Genomic DNA, 20217 nt, shown 5'->3' with positions numbered 1-20217 from the left:
TAAAAGACACTTGTTTATTACAGCAAAAAACTAGTTCCCAAAAAAAAATCTGTATCAGCGTTTTATTTGCCTGATAACCGATAATGGTAATGAATTAAAAAGTGTTCTACTTTGGTTTGGCTACAGCTCTGTGTCTGTCCCTCTGCTTTGGTTTCTCTCACCACTGAGTCTGACTTAATGTCCCCCCCCCCCCCACAACACTATCTGACTCTCTGTTACTGCGTATTATGTTGAAAGTTATAATTATGTAATAATTGTTTCAGGCCTAGTGAGCGCTAACATTATTCTTTGTTCTCTCTTGTGCAGAAGCTTGCAGCGCGACTACCCAAGACCCGAGAGGCGAGGGAGGCTCCCCACAGCTGCCTGTGCCCCCCAGGTAAGTTCCTCCCTGCGTCCATCCATTCACCCATCCACAGGTTTCTCTCGTTCTCTTACTGAACTGATTCCACTTCACACACAAAGGACAACACTGAACACAGGTGAGAAATAGACGGTGAGATGGGAGTGGATTTGCACTCCTGTCCCCGTCCCACTTTCCCAAAAAACTCCTGTCCCGTCCCAATCACACCGCCGCACGATGGACTACAACTACCAAGTAGAGTCCAAGTAGCTATCATACAAAAAACCCCCCCCCACATCTTGGTCTCACACACACACACACACACACACACACATGTTGTCACTATCTTTGTACGTCCATTGACATAATGCATTCCTATCCTTACCTAACCTTAACCATAACAACTAAATACAAAAACTTTAACCCTTTACTAAACCAAAAAAAAAAAAAAAAAAAAAAAACCTTAACCCCTACCCTACCCAAAACAAAAATCATACCTTAATCTAAAAAAAAAAAAAAAACAAGTCTTCAAAACCCTCAAACAGCCTTTAAAAAAAAAACCCTTAAACGTGGGGTCCAGCATTTTGGCGCCTACTAAAGCATTTTAAGGACACATACTTATACTGGACTCCCAGTTATGGGACCCCACAAATATAATAAAAAACAAAAAAAAAAAAAAAAAAACACAAACACACACACACACACACACACACACACACACACACACACACACACACACACACACACAGCCGAAGCTGTATCACACAGGTGTTACTGCTTCCATTTCATTCAATGTACAGCCTGATTTTTGCGTACTGTACAGTCCTATTTATGTATAAAAACTGACCCATTGTTATGTTGATTCCCATCCCGCCTGCTCCCGTGACTGCCCAGTTGAGTAATTCAAAGTGAAATTCAAATTATAATTTTTTGTCACATACACAATCATAAACAGTACAATGTGCAGCTACGGCTCAATAACAACAATAAAATCCGTAAAAATAATGATTAATAAATAAATTCCCATCCCATCCCGCTGGAATCCCATGATCCACAGGATTCCCGAAAAATGTCAGCCTATAGTGAGAAGCTGCATTTGGCCATTCAAACTGTTGGACATTCAAAGTCATCACCGCTCAACGCACAATGCAAGTCTGCAAGTGTCGCTTCATACATTCCCAAAAATGCTGCTTTCACACTGGATATTCAATATTTAGACCTAGCAGTGAGTTGGTCTCCTTATGACGAGTTCCTATTTTGCTCTACCATCACGTTTGAGCACGTGTGCCTCAATAGACAGAGCTGCAGTGTGTGAGATCTTGTAGTGCTACTTAACAAAAAGCATGTCTTTCCCTTTGGCCACTTGTGTCATGTAGTGCTCTCTCTCTCTCTCTCTCTCTCTCTCTCTCTCTCTCTCTCTGTCTCTCTCTCTTTCTCTCTCTCAATTCAATTAGCTTTATTGGCATGAATGTACAGAACAATATTGCTGAAGCGTCACACACAATTAATATACACAAATTCAACAACAATAGAAAAAATCCAAACCAAAGTAACAATAATAATATACCAATGGTAATAATCCAACTAATATGAGAATAAGCTATTCAAATATTAATTATAATAATAATCATAATAATAATAATAATAATAATAAAAATTATAAAAATAAAAAAGAATGTGTTCCAGGCTTGTGTGTGTGTGTGTGTTTGTGTGTGTGTGTGTGTGTGTGTGTGTGTGTGTATAAGTCTCTCTCTCTCTCTGGGTTAGGCCTTATTTTCACTTGAAGAATCAAACGTTAGCAATCGAGCGTGTTTTACTGATGTACAACTATGTGTTGCATTTAACAGTGTACATGCCAGCTGGTGGTCTCAGCTCACTCAGACGTGACGACTAGCCAAGGTGTATTTCCAGCCCAGCTGGCAGCCAGGGCCATTTTGTGTCATATTAGGTCATGATGCAAGCTGTTGTGATGAGGTGGCATCATTTAAAGCATCCCTGGGTAATGGGCCACATCACTCTGTTTGGCTCCCTGAGAACTGGACATGGAGCACGGACTGTGGCACAATGCACAGCTGCCCGCAGCTAGCCAGTGCACCCGTCTTTGTTGGATTCATTGCCCTCATCAGACATTTTTTAATTTAGATTTATGTAACTGCAAATACTCAATAACGTTTGAGATTTGCATCCCAGAGCTAAGGCAGCTAAACTGCTGAGTGTGTGATAGCTGAATGGTTCCTGCAACAATAAAGCACTCGCTATGTCTCGCTCCTCTCTTTTCTTTCTCTCTTTCTACATGAAATGAAGCTGCCTTCAAATGCGTAACTGTAGGGCCGGTCTACCTGCCGTAAATTATTTTGTGACTTTGCGGGAAAAATCACACCTGGGCAGAGGCATTAATAAAAACTTTATAAAAATAGCGTTCTTTTCACTGTAAATCTCGTTTACTGTTACTAAAAAAATACTACTAATAAAAATTACTATTTTTTATTTAACAGTTTCAGCTTCTGTGACATTTTGGAAGAATGCTTATCGCTAAGACTCATGGGAGCTGAAGTTGTTGAATACGTAAAAAGGACTGTGGTTTAGCTAAGAATGAAACAGACAACTCCAGGGTACAAGCCTTTTTGTTATGTGTGTGTGTGTGTGTGTGTGTGTGTGTGTGTGTGTGTGTGTGTGTGTGTGTGTGTGTGTGTGTGTGTGTGTGTGTGTGTGTGTGTGTGTGTGTGTGTGTGTGTGTGTACCTGTGACAGCCCTGTGAGAACAGGGGGAGGGGCCAGCCACTCCACATTAGTGCTAATTGGTCTGTTAGTGTTTTTACATGGCGGTAAGTGTCTGTGAGATGGCTCGTGAACGCCTGTTAAGGTGGCGGTTTGCTCGCGGCTTCAGAGGAGATTCTCGGCTCGCTGCAGGTGTGGAAGTCTTTCAACTTGGAGCTGCCAGATGGTCCGCCACTTTTACAGCTCCTTGTGACTTTCTGTGTCCCACGACTGGTTGACTGGGAGTCTGACTGGGAGTCTGGGAGAAGGAGGTTTTTGTTTTGTAAGTTACTTGTAAGCAAAAACTTACTGACTATGACTATTGCAGTGCTTCTCAAAGTCCAGACCATGGTTCGCATCCGGACCAAAATGTAAGTCAATCCGGACCCGAACACACACCTTATGAGTACAAAACATTATGAAGTGTAACGTTTTCTATTTTCAAAAAACATAAAAAACAAAAAAGTCAATACAAATCTTGAAAAATGGTGATTAAAAATGCAAAAAATAAATAAAAATAAAAAGTCAGAAATAAATGACAAAGAGGGCAAAAAACTGTGAAAACATAAAATAAAATACATTGAAACAGCAACAAAAACGTTATAAAAAAAAAAAATCCTTTTACTGCATGGATCTGAGAATAATGCTGTACTTTTACTGCATGAAGCTGGAAAAGTACCGTTGGGTACCAGTACCCAAATCGGTCCAAAGGTTGAGCAGGATAACAGAGTACTCAACTTGAATAAATGTTGCTTAAGTTAAAAGTGAGTTAATTAAATGCTGTTTTGTTATTGCCAAATCGTTTTGGAAGAAAAATCAGATGTGGACCTTTGAGTGAAACGTTTGAGAACCGCTGCCCTATTGTCTACTTTTGATCTATTTTTCTGTGGTGTATGTTTGAGTAGGAAAGTTATGTTCTTTAAAGGATAGGTTCTCAATTTATTTTCTTAAAACTGATGTTAACCATAGTCAGGTGTCCAAATTCTTGTTGAAATCATTCCTCCTGTTCATACTGGCCCTTAAGACATCCCTTCTCACTGCAATTGACATGGTAGTGATGGAGGACAACATCCACACATCCACTGTTTAATATTCTCTTAATTAACTTGTAGCTGTTGTCAGTCCAGCAGGCCATGCCCTGATCCTTGCCCTGCAGGGAATTGTGGGATGTATTTATGTCCAGATGGCTTTAGAGCACCCACTGCAAACTATGCTCACATGACTGCCATGCTTATGATTATTTGCAGCGCCAGGGGACACAGAGGGCAGAACTCTGACGCCTGCATAGAGACACTGCAGAATTTAATCACGGACAAATACATTTGATTAATGAAGATGGGAAAAAGAAGGAAACAGCTTATGCGATCAAGAATCTAGATCAGAGATCTTCAACAGAGGGTCCGGGACCCCTAGGGGGTCTGCAGAGTCAATGCAGGAGGGGGCCTCCAAATTATTGTTAATTTTTGAAAGTTTTTTAAAAATTAAAAAGTCTTCTTAACATGAATCCAACATATTAGCAAATGTAAATCCCCACTGTTTACTGGCCTGTAGGTAAGGTAGTCACTGAGGTCATCCACTGATCCAGTTCATCCTAAAGATTCACAGTGCCTCATATGTGTTTAACATTAAAACATAATTTATAAAATCATGCCAACAATTATTATATTTCAATAGCTTAATATTCTATGCAAAAAAGGTATATATAAAGGCTTTAGGCCGCCCTACACCTTATTGTAGGCCCAGTTTATTATGCAACTTAATTTTATATAAAATTTATACTAGGGGGTCCCTGCTCCATCTCTCTTTCAGTTAAGGGGTCCTTGGCTTAAAGACCCCTGATCTAGATGATTCAAACTCTGGAAACATGGTGTACGTGTAATTATTAACCCCCACACTTGTGGTGGGGCCTACGGATTGACATAATAGACCAAAATAGCATATCTTATGATAGAAGGGCATTCAATTTACTGAGCATATTTATGCTACCTATAAGAATGGCCCAGTGGAATGGAATGACCCAGTAACAGTTTCTCTACCACCAATCTATACATCATCAATGTTTCGGATGTGAATATATTCTAGTACTCAGGCATAGCTGTAGTTGTAGCCGTGGGCCGGTGTGTGCGTTTGGGTGTCCTGGCTGTCTGTGTTCCATCTGAAGGACACTGAGTAGTGTTCTGAGCTTGACATGTTTCTGTGCAGCCTGTGAAAAATGAACTTTGTACGTTGCTAAAAGTAGAGCAGCAGTATTTGAGACACTTCAGGCCTCTAAGGTGCCACGGAGTCTGTTGTCTTTCAAATGTTTATCACGACCATGGGCCTAAAAATATGTGTAACATACGTGTTGCTTTAAGTGGATGGAGATGAATCAGCAGACACATTGCTTATGGCTGAGTGAACCTCATATCAACAGTCTGGCTATGCTGTGTATGTGCAATCACCACATGGCCCTATTAGGGTTTGACCAGGATGGGCTTTTGAGGGACAATCATAGAGCAAAGCCCATGAGCCGGTTTAGGCAGACAACTGGAGGGCTCTGACACTCACATGTAACATATTCCACTCTGTACATCACACATCCAACACACTCTTAGCTATAGGACAGTGTGTTTAAGCTGTCAGTGCTCAGCTTCCTCTCATACCCTCACTGCTGCTATTCCCTTAGAGTGCTTCTATACTTGCATACAACATGATGGCTGTTCCACATTCCCTGAAGTTGTGTCTTCAAACATGCAGTTCAAGCCCATGAACGTCAGGGGCAGTATATTCTATATCTACGTCATTTAATTTCCGGGATTGTTCAAGGTGCTGCCGGATATTCCGCCGGATGTCCCTCATTTTTGGGCAGATGTCCATCACCTTCTGCTTCCTTTGTGTTGGCGTTCTAACCTCCGGTGGATTTGTGAGGACTATGGTTAACTGCTCCTCAGATCTCTGCAGGGTAAATCCAGACAGCTAGCTAGACTATCTGTCCAATCTGAGTTTTCTGTTGCACGACTAAAACTACTTTTGAACGTACACATGTTCCACCAAAACAAGTTCCTTCCTGAGACTATTTTGCAGAGGCACCGACATTGCGTCTGGCGCCGCCCAAGATGATTGGTTTAAAGAAATGGCAATAGCCAGACCTTCCTCTAGAGCGCTGTGGAGGAAGGTCTGGCAATGCAAGACTAGGGGCAGTATGTTGGGATGTTAAGTTCAGAAGCAGTTTCTGAAGAAACCGTAAAAACAATGGTAGAATGTTCGGCACGGTTCAAGGCAAATGGGCCAAGTGTGAGTACTGATGTCATGTTTACACTGTACGAAATTGGTCTAAAGAAAGATACCACATATAACATATTTTACTTTTTAATGGGTCTGCCATTTCTGAATAATATCCCAGCAATTTGTTATTATAGGGACATTTGAGACAGCTTTCAATTGATGCATTTATTTCAATAAATTTATTCTAATGCACTGCTAGCTAGTCTTTTTGTCTGAACATGAAAAATGTGAAAGCATAGCACTCCACACAAACTGAGAATAAAGTTGTTGATAATAGATGAACAATGACAAATATTTAGTTTTGTTTAAATTTAGTTTTTATTACAAGGACATATTTCCCTGTGATTAATACCAACTGATAGTTATCTCTGAGAAATGTCTTAGAAATTCTTAAGAAGTTATGGATTCATGAAGTAAAGCATTATCAAGATACCATGTTTTTTCAATATCGAGCCATTTGTCTAAGCATTGTTAGATTATAAAGTCTAAGCGCACACCTGCAGGCTCGGATTCTAGTCTAGTTATTTTCTAAACATTCCCCATATACTGTACCAGTCTAATCCTGGTCTCTACGCCAGAGAACACCCTGGCCTGGTTATCTGAATGAGTAAAGCTATGTACTGTATGTGTCAACTCTTACTCAGTATCACTTGCCAACCAGCAATGCTGCCAGGAATAAAGATTCTTCCCTGAGGATAGGACTTTCCGCAGAGCCTTTGTTTTCATTTGCAGCTAAAACATGGTTTGTTAGGTTTGTTTAATATAATGACCTGCATGCTTTTGGTCCAAACAAGTTATAAATACCAACTCCATTTTGGGATGAAGTAGGTAATTGGTCTATGTAAATCTAAATTTGGAGTTTGAGTTAGAGTTAAGGACTGTCTGCTTGTGCAATTTGCTAGGAGGAGCTAGAACTTGTGGCACATGGTTGAAAACTCTTTCTCTCAATGGGTAGTTGATGTATGATTTTCTGTTGAGCCCTATCAGTGACCAGTAATAGGAACAGTGATCCTTTGATCATGTGAGCCTGTAATGCTCAAAAACAATAAAGTCAGTGTTTCATAATGAATAAATCAGGCTTACGCTGATACTGATCAGACTTATAAAGGAAAACTACGTTTTATTTCAGTTTGGCCATCAATTCAATCGGTTATGATAACCTTGTAGCCCCACTCATCTCGGAACGTGGCAACATTGTTAAAAATGGGTCCAGCAGGCAAGAAACATATGCAGATCCCCAGCTGGTTCTTGTTCTTAAACCCTTATTTCTCAAACAGAGAGGTACTTTGAGCATGGAAGTTTGACCCTTGGGAACAGTATATGTAAGAAAATAATCTAAGCTTAAAGGTCCACTCGCTAGCTTTTGGGGCTAAATGAAGACTGTGAAATGTTGTTGCAAGGTCTGAAAGCAAGAACTAGAGACTCATTACGCATGTTATATTCTGCGACACCCTCCAAAATCCAAACATGTCATCCTCTTATCTTCAAAACTCTGGACCACTGAGCAGCTTGAAAGATCACAAACACACTTCTAGTGAGTCACAGCCTTTAAAGTCATGTTGTGCTACAGGAAATTAAATATAGATGTACATAGCTTTTAATAACCTTTTTAAGATCTGAGTAACTATCAGAGGAAGTGTACCTCATCGTCACATAAACAGAGCTTTAGGTTTGTTTGTGTTGTCCTGTTCTGCAATGAGATCAGGCCATTGTTGTGTTTAGGTCAAAGGATACAGTGTGTGTACATTACACAGTGATTTATGGGTGTGAACATACATGAGCAAGAGTTCATCAGCCTCATCCTGTCATGAACAATGTTTGCATTGATTTTATTTAGAACACCATAGAGAGAGCCAAATACCAACTCACCAACTATTTCTGAGCAAAACAAGCACAAGGCCATATCTGTTTAAACAAACACATGAGTACAAGTATTTCATCAGGTCACAGTGAAGAGCAGAGGAACATGGCAGAATGGGATGGCACTCTTGACGTGTGACAACTGTCTTAATTTCCCACTTTGTTGTCAAGGATAGGCTGAGTGGCACCTCTTTTTGGACAAGACAAAGGAGAAGAGGGAGAAAGGATTGTGAAACACCAATACCCCTCCTCCCTCTCCTATCAATCGCATTTCCACCTCAGAAAAGAAGCCCTGACTCACAGGATTTAGTTGCTTTGTGCCACTGCGTCACAATGCCAAAGGACTTCAAGCTATGGGGGAGGGTTTTGTATATTGATCTATGAGAAGCCATGCTTAAGTCTGGAAATATGTGGGGTTTTGAGAGTGGATATGGGAGCTGATGATCACAGTTTGGAATTAATGAGATCTGGGATATTGCAAAAAAATCAAACAGGTTTGGGTCACGGTAGTCCATATCGACGACGTTTCATTTCCAAGATTGTTCAGGTGCCACCGGAAATTCCGCCAGATGTCCCTCATTTTCTGCCGGATGTCCGTCCCCTTCCTCTTTCTTTGTGTTGGCGTTCTAACCTCCGGTGGATTTGTGAGGACTATGGTTAACTGCTCCTCAGATCTCTGCAGGGTAAATCCAGACAGCTAGCTAGACTATCTGTCCAATCGGAGTTTTCTGTTGCACGACTAAAACTACTTTTGAACGTACACATGTTCCACCAAAACAAGTTCCTTCCTGAGACTATTTTGCAGAGGCAACGTTGCTCCATCCGGCACTTAGCACCACCCAAGATGATTGCGATTGGTTTAAAGAAATGCCAATAAACCAGAGCATGTTTTTCTCCTATCCTGGAATGTTGTGTGGACTGCCAGACCTTCCTCCGCCAAACCTGTTGTAGACCTCCATCTCAGTATACTGAACACCTTTGACCTGCTGTACTTAGAACGCTATCAGCAGACAACATCGTCAATATTGGACAGTTCTGCAAAACACAGGATTGCATTGAGCATTTTATGCCAATATACAATATCTGTTCATAGCAACTGTGGTATGGCTAAGGTAAGGAAAGATTTTGAGGCACCCTGGTTGCCTAGCAGTTAAAACGCTCACCATGAAGCGCAATAACCTTAGTGTGCATCCAGCCGGGGCACCATGAGGCAGAACAATTAATAAATCATTAAAACAAGGTATTAGGGGTGTGACGAGACACTCGCTCACGAGACAAGACGAGACACGAGATTGGGGTCACGACAGCGAGACGCGATTTTAACACTAATTTAAAGAAAACTTCAGTTAAGAAATATGACTGGGAAAAATAGTCTTTACTCAGAGAACCAAGGTTACAAGCTAGGGGTGTGACGAGACGCTTACTCCACGAGACGAAACACATCACGAGATTGGGTTCATGAGAACGAGACGAGATTTCGTCAGCGGTGAAAAGTTGTCCGCGTGGCGATGTGATGTCAGCGTGATGGAGCGTGGAATTACTATTGAAAATCCCCCTGCCACTTTTAAATCATTTGTGTGGCAACATTTTGGGTTTCCCGCGGAAAAATAACCCGGAAGAGTGACAGACAAGACGAACACAATATGTAAACATTGTAAGAAAAAAATGCCGTATGCCGCGGCTAACACGAGCACTATGCAAAAACACTTACAGCACCACCACAGCTCTCTACTAACTACGTAGTTAGTAGTACGGCATTTCTTTCTTACAATGTTTACATATTGTGTTCGTCTTGTCTGTCACTCTTTCACTCTTTTCACCTCGACGAGAAATCTCGTCACGCGAGATCTCGCGAGATATCGTAAAACGAGATCTCGTCACACCCTTACAAGGTATGGTTGGGGTTAGGCAATTTAAGGAAAGATCATGCTCACAATAACAGTTGGATTGTGACAGACTGCAAACCCTAGTTTTCTGCATGAAAGTCAGCATTACATAGGACGTTGGTAATTGTAGGGTCTTATGTATTTACGTTATTGAATAAATTTACATAACAATAACCTAATTCTTAGAGAAACTGGGATGGAACGCAGTGTAGTTGTGTGAGCAAAGTTTTCTTTTCTGCTTGTGTTTGTGACCTGTCGAAATGCATTGTTGCATTGTTGCCTTGTTTCCAGAACTCAGCAATTACTTTAGTGATTGCAATGTTTTTGTAACTGATAAAAATGATGGCCAAAACTATCAAAATATCGACATTTTCCTTCAAGACCCCCATGTGATACTAACAGTTTTGCTTCAAACCCTTACTTTCCTGGATATTTTTGTGCTTGGAACCACACTTCTATTTTGGGGCATGCTTGTCATTGCTACTGTCGGCCCATCTCTACAGAGGACTGGCCAATAACATGAAGCCTCCACCCATACTGGCTTGGATGGATATGGCAGGGCTGTGAGGGTGGATTAGTCCTGGGTAAAAACAGGAGACGCGAGGGCTGGTGGGTGTTTTTAAGGCCCCTAAAAGCCTGCCACTTCAAAAGGGAGGAAGTGGACTTTGACAGTTTACCTGGCTGGATTCCAGGGGAAGTCAACACAGAAGAACAGAATCTGACCCCTCTACCCTGATCACCATCGCCCCTCTACCCTCTCCCTGCCAGCCGCACAGCTTGGCAGCCTGGCATGGTTGGCATAATTCAGCCCTCACCCCATTCAAACTGTTACTCACCCACCAAAAGGTCTACACTTCTTTATTGTGGCTATAGTTTCAGGTTACTGACATTTAGGTTGATGTTTGTTGCGTGAGACATGAGATCTGTAGCAGAGAAAAGTGTCACTTTCCCACCAAGTAAAAGAACACTGATTGATTCTGTTTAAATCCTGTCAGTATCTAAACTGTAAACCTAACTAACAGACCCTTAACATCACACCCGTACTGCAAATCTTCAAAGTTAATGAATCAGATTTGAGGAAAAAAAGAAAATTCAGATTCAGGTACAGCTCTTTTCATGACTCAGTTTTTATATAAAAAAAACCCACTAAAATATGACCAAAGATGTCCCAAACATTGTTTGTGACAGATGGACAGATGGAGGAACCATTAGACAAACAGACTGAAGTTGAGCCATAGTATTTTTCCCACAAGCTTCATCAAAACAGATAGTTTTGATGAAGCAGAACTGGCTCTACTCTCAGCCATTTCATGCTAATACCAGAGGAGCTTAGCTGTGCTTGTATCTGAGATGTAAATAGCACTCTGGTTAGGACAGCAGGGCAACATGTGTAGACCGTGCTATGCAGGAACAATGTGACTTTTTTATTGCCCCAAGATACAAACCCCGGCTGCTAGGGTGGTGGTGTAACTAGAGGGCAACTGGGTCTGCGGGCACTAAGAGTAGGGCATCAGATTACTCCACTGAAGTCCCCTGAAATCTTTACATTGCATTTATCATTTAAAAAAATCAGGCTGTTCTCATGAACCATTTGTACACAAAGCTACAAAAAGTAATGCACAATCATTCGTTCCTTATATTTATTACTGTCAGCACCACATTGACTGATGCTGTATAAGACTGCTCTGGTGGGTAGGTCATAAAACAAGGCTTTCAACCAGGGGAGCGGAATTCGTGTCCCAGGAGAAGATAAAGGGAAAACACAAGACCTTCACCCAGGAAATGGTGGCACCACAAACCTGTCTACTAAATTATAAAGATAAAGTGTGTACTGACGGTAAAGGGAGCAACAGGAACAGTAACCCTAAGGCCAGTAATGCAAGCGGTAATACATTTGCCACAAATTTCTCTCAGTTAAAGTCAATATCTGAATGCCATCTGCCCATATAGCCTTGTTGACAATACCACATTTATATGGATGTCAATTAACTTACCAATGAACTGAGGTTAACAATTCTCCAAAGCATTTTAGTGAAAACTCACCCTCTTTGGAGACTGAGCAGGAAATACTCCTAGACTTTATACTACATTGATTGTCTGCATAAACAGACGTGTCCTCACATGTGTAGATGCTGCAAACTGTCCTAACAATATTTTTTGCCTCATATGTTTGGCAACACAGAGGCCTGTTCAAGTCCTCGCGGACATGGCCTCCGGGAGCCCTGGTGGCCAAATGAATAATGCTCAAAGTGCACGTTTGACTTTGCGCTAGGAGACCTTTGTTAAATTTTTTACACATACGTAATCATTGCTGTATTAGTGTTGATATTGGATTTTATTTAGAGCTAACTGCAAATGATGGAGGCTTTGCAGCTGTTTTGCCATACGTTTGTTAACACTTCTGTTTTTCTTTTCACCAAGTGGGAAATATAACTGTAGCAACTGCCAGACTTTTCTGATTTTGAATTAGAACTTTTAAAGTTGACTTCATTGTTTTTTCCCCACTCTGCTGTTTTTAATTACAGTCTGAATAATTAGACGTGAACACGGCACACACAGGGATGGTATTTGGTGGGACTGTTTGCCTTTTTATTTTGATAGTGGACAGTTTGGTAGAGACAGAGGTGAGGGATGACATGCATCAAAAGGTTCCCTGCCACTCTCAATTTGGGGATGTCACAATTACTGTACATGGCCAGCGCCTTAAACCCCTAAGCCACCAGGACACCCAACATAATTTGAGTCCTAACAGTGTCACTGCCCATGTTAGTGTACAGCCTATACTCAAAAGTAATAGAACTTCATTCATGTAAAAGTGAAATTAACAATTGCTATTGAATCTCAGCTTATTAGTACTGAAAAGCAGATGATTTGAATCATGTCAAATTGTAATCAAATCACACTAACGTATTGTTAAAACTATCTGTATCATGATTAATGGAAGTTAATTCCTGACTTGGTGAGTAGTGGTAGTTTTGTGGAGTCTTTAACCACATCTCACTGCTCTCATCATAGAATCTTATCATGGACAATAGAAAGGAGAAGATACATTCAGATCTGTGTGTGTGTGTGTGTGTGTGTGTGTTGGGGGGGGTCGCAAAGCAGGTTATTTAAGGAGTTCCCCAAGTTCACCTTGACATCTGTGCTGACAGGAAGAGAGCACGGCAGATCCCCTTTCTTCGTCCGTGATAAGTTCACATTGCAGCTGCCAGTGTGTGGCCATACTTGGAGGAATGTGGCAGCCAGAGGCAGGGAGAGGGAAAATACATGACAGACAAATGAGGAGATAGACAAATAAGTAAATGAAGAGAAGAATCAAAATTTTAAAGCAGCATTTTTTTATTTTATTGGTCCCTATGGTTTGTAGGATTTGCAACATTGACCGCTTTCTAGCTTACAATTGCCTGCATTTTTAAATACTACAGCACTACCACTACTACTAGTACTACAGTACGGAGCTAAGAAATACAAGCAGAGCTTCAACAAAAAACGTTTTTTTTGTGAGCACTCGCAATATGAATGAAATAATCTTATTTTGTAATTGGCTTTGGATTATTGATCACTTAGGCTAACATAGGGCTCCATACCACTTCCCAAAACCTAACATTGTCAACCCAAATTAATTTGAAAGAATAACGAATGTTTATTATTAGCCACACATGAATAAACGTATGCAAACCTTGCAAACCTTAAACAGCCTTGCAATAAATATATTTGTCCAAGGTACAATTTTCAGCTTTTGCTTCAATGCTGCAATGATGGAAACACCTCTCAGAATAAAGCACCAGTGTCACCAACAACTGAACTGAGCTTTAAACCCAAGTGAAAGCACTGCCAATACACAACATTAAAGCATTTAAAGGCTTAACTATGTGAAAACCCAGTGATGACACCATCCAATGAGTCACTATTTACAACACCTGCGTGAATATGATTGGACGTTACTAGTCAGCTGGTAGCCAAACTGCCGATAAATGAAGTACCACCTTTTCCTTAAATGGGCTCCAAAATGGGTAAATTCATAAAATGCCAGCTTGGTGTTTCAGTGTGTACAGAGATAACAGAGCTCTTCCCACACAGTTTAAAGTTGTTCAGGTCTTTCGCTGGGAAACGAGGTCTAATTAACACAACCTAGAAATGCTAATGTGAACGCAAATTGTTTTCACACGAAAACCGCATTCTAAAATGTATACAGCTTAATGTAAAGGGAAGTCTAATGGTCGCACATTTTTGGCATTTAAAGCTCTAACATCCACTTATACCCACCCCTCGCTTTGGGTCACTTACAGTTTGCCCTTTTGAATACATTAATAGTTGTTGTCTAAATCATGGGTGCAGTCAGGAGAAAGTGAGTCTGAAAAGGTGATTGCAGTACAGTAGGTGAGTAAGAAAACACCATCTGGTTTCCTCATGAGCTTTCAGCCACCTGATCTCCTCTCTCTCCCACTGTTCCAGTTTGAACACAACACACACACACAGCACATCACTCACACCCTAAACTTGTTAGCATCTTGTTTGGAAAGTGTTCACAGCCAACTCAGAGAGAAGTCTCTTTACGGGCCATTTGGCCTCCTGCATCTTGTCAGGCTGAATTTTAGAAATGCAAATTGGGATGGTGTGTGTGTGTGTGTGTGTGTGTGTGTGTGTGTGTGTGTGTGTGTGTGTGTGTGTGTGTGTGTGTGAGCGTGGACAGGGTTTCACGGTCTGTTTTGCCAGTTTCTAAAGCATACAAATGATCACCCAATTCTTTGTTAACATTGTCTTTGCCAACTTCATTCCAACTTATTACCAGTAGTTTTACACTCTTTTTTTTTTTTTAATTCATGGTCAATACACCTAATTTATATAAAATTACACTTAATTTAAGTTTAAAAAAAGAAGCAAATTGTGAATTATTTTGACTAGTTAAGATCAGAGGAATGTATGTTGATGGATTATCACAGATTGATATGTGTCAAAGTGTAGTCAGGATACTGTTTAGAAACTATTTCAGTTCGTTAATGGCAGTTGAATAAAATACCCAACATTCAATGAAAGTAGTGAACTGACACTTTACTCGCAAAGAGCGTTGTGTGGAACCATCCGTGTAATTCTTGGGCAATTTGGTTGAAAAAAATCCATATTCCTGATTTAGAAGCTTTGAAATGAAATTTGAGCCGAGGGCAACATGAGGGTTAAGCATGTGATTTATAGATCAATGTATGAACATCTATGAACATGTGGAGAATTAAAAACACATATTTCAATTTAAATCAAGGACATACAAATGAAATCAAATGATGTCCTTGTCTTCTGCATGATACATCCCAAAAGTGTCCTTCCTCGAAGATCATCGGTACTGAAGACACTTGTGAATGAGATATTTGTCCAAAGGCTCCACTGTATCTTGTTTCACGTCGGTCCATTCAGTGCACGTTGGTGTGAATTGGATTTAGGAAATGCACAGTCATTCAGCAGGAGCTGACTGCAAACAAGCAGCCATTTCTGATCCAAATTAAAGCATGCTGGTGAATACAGCAAGGTGAAATTAGATGTAACTGAATCTGACCTTCCCATAGTGCACCCCAATCCCCAAAGTACAATTACTCTTCAGCTGCCTCTTATTCAAATGGAGTCCGGCTGTATTGGCACAGTGCTGCGGCCCCACAGGGTTTAATACTGACGTGACTTTTCTGTGTCTGTTGTGTTTTAACACATGGATCGCAGCAGATTGGGGGTGTAGATTTGACTTTAAAAAAGTTCAGGTTGAGTATTTGCTGCTACACGAGTTTAAGCTTTTTTCGTTGTTTTTCTTTTCACTTATGATGGGTTTGCATATCTTAGGACTGAATTGCCTTTTTGTTACTCCATTCCTTCGTCTGCCATCATGTTCCTGTTAGCTCTTTTCTGTTTGGGTTATTTTGTCCTACCCATTAATTAGAGATAAGCAGGGTGTGATTTGTGAAGAAAGCAGAGGGGGGGGGGGATGTTTTTTGATCATGCACAACAAAACAAAACATGCAAGAATTAAATCCCCCTTTCAATACCATGGATATAGAGCCACTCGGCCAGCCATGCCACAACACTTATTTATGAACTTAAATATCCAATGGAAAATAATCTCAAAATGAAATAGAAAACTTGGTGTCAACATAAAACCCAGAGATTTTCAAGCTGGAGAGCAGAGTTCACTTCACAGTGACAACAAAATACTTTCACCCAGGAAACACGTTTGTTTCACCGGAGTGTTTTAATCCAAACCACAATCTTTTTCCTAAACTTAACCGTCATCGCCGCATGGATCTCTCTTTTTCTGGCTAACCTCCGGTGCCCGGCTCACAGTCACCTATTGGCGGCTAAACAACTGCTGCTGGTAGCCGGCGTCCTGGAGCTCTGTAGCAGCTAAATCCAACCAGCAACTGCTGCTCGGATTTGATCGTATAGCTTTAGTTAGTTTATAATACTTCTATTTTAGGTATATAATATGGTCTGTTGATGAAGTAGCATTGATCGTTTTGAGGGGGGATACATTTTGTCCCCACTGGGGATAAAAAAAATAATTCAGCAGAGGCAGGGATATGTAGACCAGAAAGGGGGAAATCCCACATATCCTCCGGCAGCACCCTGTATATGAGGATGAACTGATCTGATTCACTGGATCCGTATCAGCGCTAATGCTTGCCAGGAGGCAATATTACGAATCCCACTATGGCCACGCCAAGACCCGCCCTTCAAAAGCATTTATTGGCCAGGCGTCCATGCTTACGCAAGGTAACATAACCCCATTTGTACAGGTCCTATCCCCTGACCAATCGGCTGTGCTAACCTTAACCACTCAAGGTCAAATGCCTAACCCCAACTAATCGAGCTGCTTGGTAGGTCGGGACTTGGCGTGGCCATAGTGGGATTCGTAAATTTGCTGCCAGGAGCACTTATCTGAAAGGATAACCCCAATTGTACACATCAAAGTCTGTTTACAGGTGTTGGGGAGCCTTTAGTGTCTCCAGACGTAGCTGTGTGATGTCTGATAAATGTCCTCAAGCGATGTCACTTGAGTCAGCGTTGGTTGACTCTTTGAAAGGTAAAAAAAATCGGGAGGTGTGGAGTTATAACGAAGTGATCTTAGCAGAGCTCTGTAGCCTGCTGCTCTTCTCTGATCCAGGCTACATTAGCCGCTACTAGCATAACACACCCGAATCTTCGACCGAACTTTGTGGTGGAGTTGCATTGTGTGTCACGTAGGTGACAGGTTTTAAAGAATGTAGTCTAGCTACTCCACACAGCATTCCTGGATGGAAAAAACCTGCTCTGGTTTATTGGAATTTCTTTAAACCAATCACAATCATCTTGGGCGGTGCTAAGCGCCAGACGGAGCCACGGTGCCTCTGCAAAATAGCCTCGGGAAGGAACTTGTTTTGGTGGAACATGTGTACGTTCAAAAGTAGTTTTAGTCGTGCAACAGAAAACTCCGATTGGACAGATAGTCTAGCTAGCTGTCTGGATTTACCCTGCAGAGATCTGAGGATCGTCGATATAGACTATGAAGAATGTGTGGAATAAAAACAGATGTTATCTCTGGTTCTTCTGATTTCAATCCTTTTTGTTTTACACTGTCCATCGCGGATACTCTTAAGTTATTTCCAACAAAAACACAACAACAATAACCTGCACAGCTGCTCCAATCTTTATGTTGCTATTTTTGTTAAAAAATTATTCAAGCTCAGGAATAACTCCCCCATCATATGCTCACCTACAACGCTCTGAATGGCTTGGTTGGTTTTCAAACAGCAGTAAATAAGCACAAGAATAAGACATAAATCTTTGATGTGGGTGGCGGTTGAGTGGTCTGGAAACAATCAAATATTTTCTGAGATGTGATAATATGGTAACATCGCTACAATGATCAGGACTGTGCTAGGTAGACACTTTGAGGAATAATTGAACTGTTTGCCTTTGTTTTGTCTTCCAAATAAGTTTGACTAACATGAAGGGTTGTTGACAACCTCAATTTTCTGACTGCTCATGTTTCTTGACCTGTCAGACTTCTGTGTCCACAAGTATTAACTATACAATGCTATTACAGATAGGAATGATGACCAACACTACAAAACAATGGCAATTAATCAGAAGTATCCTTAAAAAAAATTAAAGTTGTATCTAGGTTTTTCTGAGTCTATTGTCCAAATGTGATGAATTCCCATATGTGGACCAGCCAAACCTTTAGCGCATGGGTGGAAGATTTGGCTGAAAGCTTCCTCATAAACATGCAGGCGAGGAACTGAGAGTAAAAAAACTGAAGTATGTGAATGCAAAACCATGTTTGTTTGCATTGGATGGAGACCCCCAAACACACATGCACCTCGGCTTCATTTTCAAAATGAAATGTTATTCTCATGGATAGCTGACTTGTTTTCCAGATGGTCCTGAAATTCCCAACCAAACAGCTTACAGGTTTCAGTACTGACACTGCTGTTGGTTGATCTGGTGTGTTGCCAGTATGATTGTTCACATTATGGTATTACGTCGATATTTACTGGCTATTAGCACAGATCTGCAACCACAGAGTGGAAAGTTAACAGCTTTGTTGGACAAGTCGACCCTCTACAACAAAACACTCTGACACATTGCTCATGTTCACACATTTCAGGCTTTTTACAGTGTTAATTAGTCCCTGTGTGAATATCACACTATCACTACTGTAGCAACAGGCTGTGCTAGCCTACTGTACATTTGAAAGAGGTGGCATCAAGTAGAAATCACACATTTATGACACTGTATAAAGAGGAAAAAAAACTATGTGCTTTATTTTGATAGTAGCAGAGCTTCTATCCAAATGTGAAGGAAAGTAGGCACGTTTTTGAAAATAATTTATGGAATTAGATAGGGGTGGGAATCACCAGAGGCCTCACGATCCGATATAATCACGATACCTATGTCACAATATGATATTGCGATTTTTAAACATATTGCAATATTCTGCGATATGTTGCAATGTATTACCTTTTTTCCAACTTCAAATCTTTCCCAATTTGAAATTATGTCCCTAAAAGGAAACTTTGTCAACATCTGTTTTATCTATAGAGACACATTTCTCTGTTTGTTCATCTCACTTCAATTGTTTTGCTGCAAAATGGGATTGTCGCACAGACAAAACTGAATACATGTATAATAATAGATCTATACTTGGCGTCTGTGTATCGATACACTATTGCCACGGAAAATATTGCGATGCTATGCTGTATCGATTCCCCCACAACCAACCCTAGTAATTAGAAAAGATACCTGTTAATATAACACAATGACAGACTGAGACTTAAGAGACCCAGAAAAAGGCTCCCATAGGTCGTTTGTTCAAGCAGCAATTAGGTCTCATACTTAGGTTTCTAGTGGTGGCGCCCTCTAGTGGCCGTGGTAACTATGATGGTAGAAAAGCATGAAGTACGGTGATAAATTATGAGAGCGCTAAATTCTGCGTAAGGAGGCCGGTTGGGGGGGGGGGGTTGGGGTGGATGGGTAAAATAAACACAAGACTTTAACCCAGAGACCGGGGTTTGAATCCCGTTTGAAAGTAAATGTAAATGGTCAGGGTTTTTTTAAGTTGACGGAGCTACGTCGTGTTCAGCATCACATGTGTAACCGGAAGGGAAGTAACGTCTGAGTTGAACCCTAACCAGAAAGTTTTTTTTTCAACTTAACTAAGTAGTTTTGGTGCCTAAACCTAACCAAACTGCCATCGTTTCACAACATTACCGATGTTTTTAAAACCCACAACTGTTACGTTCTCTCGTTTAGATATGAGGACGGAAAAACTCTTCTGTGGGTCGTATTAGAGGGGAGGAATAAACAACCTATTGTTGTATGGTTTGGAGGACTGTTTGTCCTTTAAGAGTTAGAACGTTAGAAAAAATTTGAGGAACTTGTCACAGGGTACTTGCTCCACATACTAGTGGTCCAGTATAATTAAAGCTGCTTACACACCAACCAGACGGCCAACCGTCGGCAGAAAAGGCAGTCGGACTGATCAGTCTCCCCAAGTTGGTCCAAAAAAATGCCTCAGAACACACCTAAGAGACGAGACGTCTCCATAACAGCAAAAAGTACTGTATCATAATGTATATCAATATTGCAATAT

General features: G+C 40.9%; 1 protein-coding gene across 17 annotated transcripts in view; it reads left to right on the top strand.

Moving 5' to 3' along the window:
* The window catches only part of col13a1 (collagen, type XIII, alpha 1), a 169877-nt gene that overhangs the window by 10237 nt on the left and 139423 nt on the right, over nt 1-20217 (top strand). For all 17 annotated transcript variants that reach the window (XM_039783682.1, XM_039783675.1, XM_039783670.1 and 14 more), the window contains exon 2: nt 307-376. In XM_039783682.1, the coding sequence (XP_039639616.1) occupies nt 307-376 (70 nt within the window). The remainder of the gene's footprint in view (nt 1-306; nt 377-20217) is intronic.

Source organism: Perca fluviatilis, chromosome 19, assembly GCF_010015445.1.
Source record: "Perca fluviatilis chromosome 19, GENO_Pfluv_1.0, whole genome shotgun sequence".
In the NCBI taxonomy this organism is placed as follows: domain Eukaryota; kingdom Metazoa; phylum Chordata; class Actinopteri; order Perciformes; family Percidae; genus Perca; species Perca fluviatilis.
The sequence above is the reverse complement of the archived record's forward strand: the minus strand, read 5'-3'. Positions and strand labels throughout refer to the sequence as shown.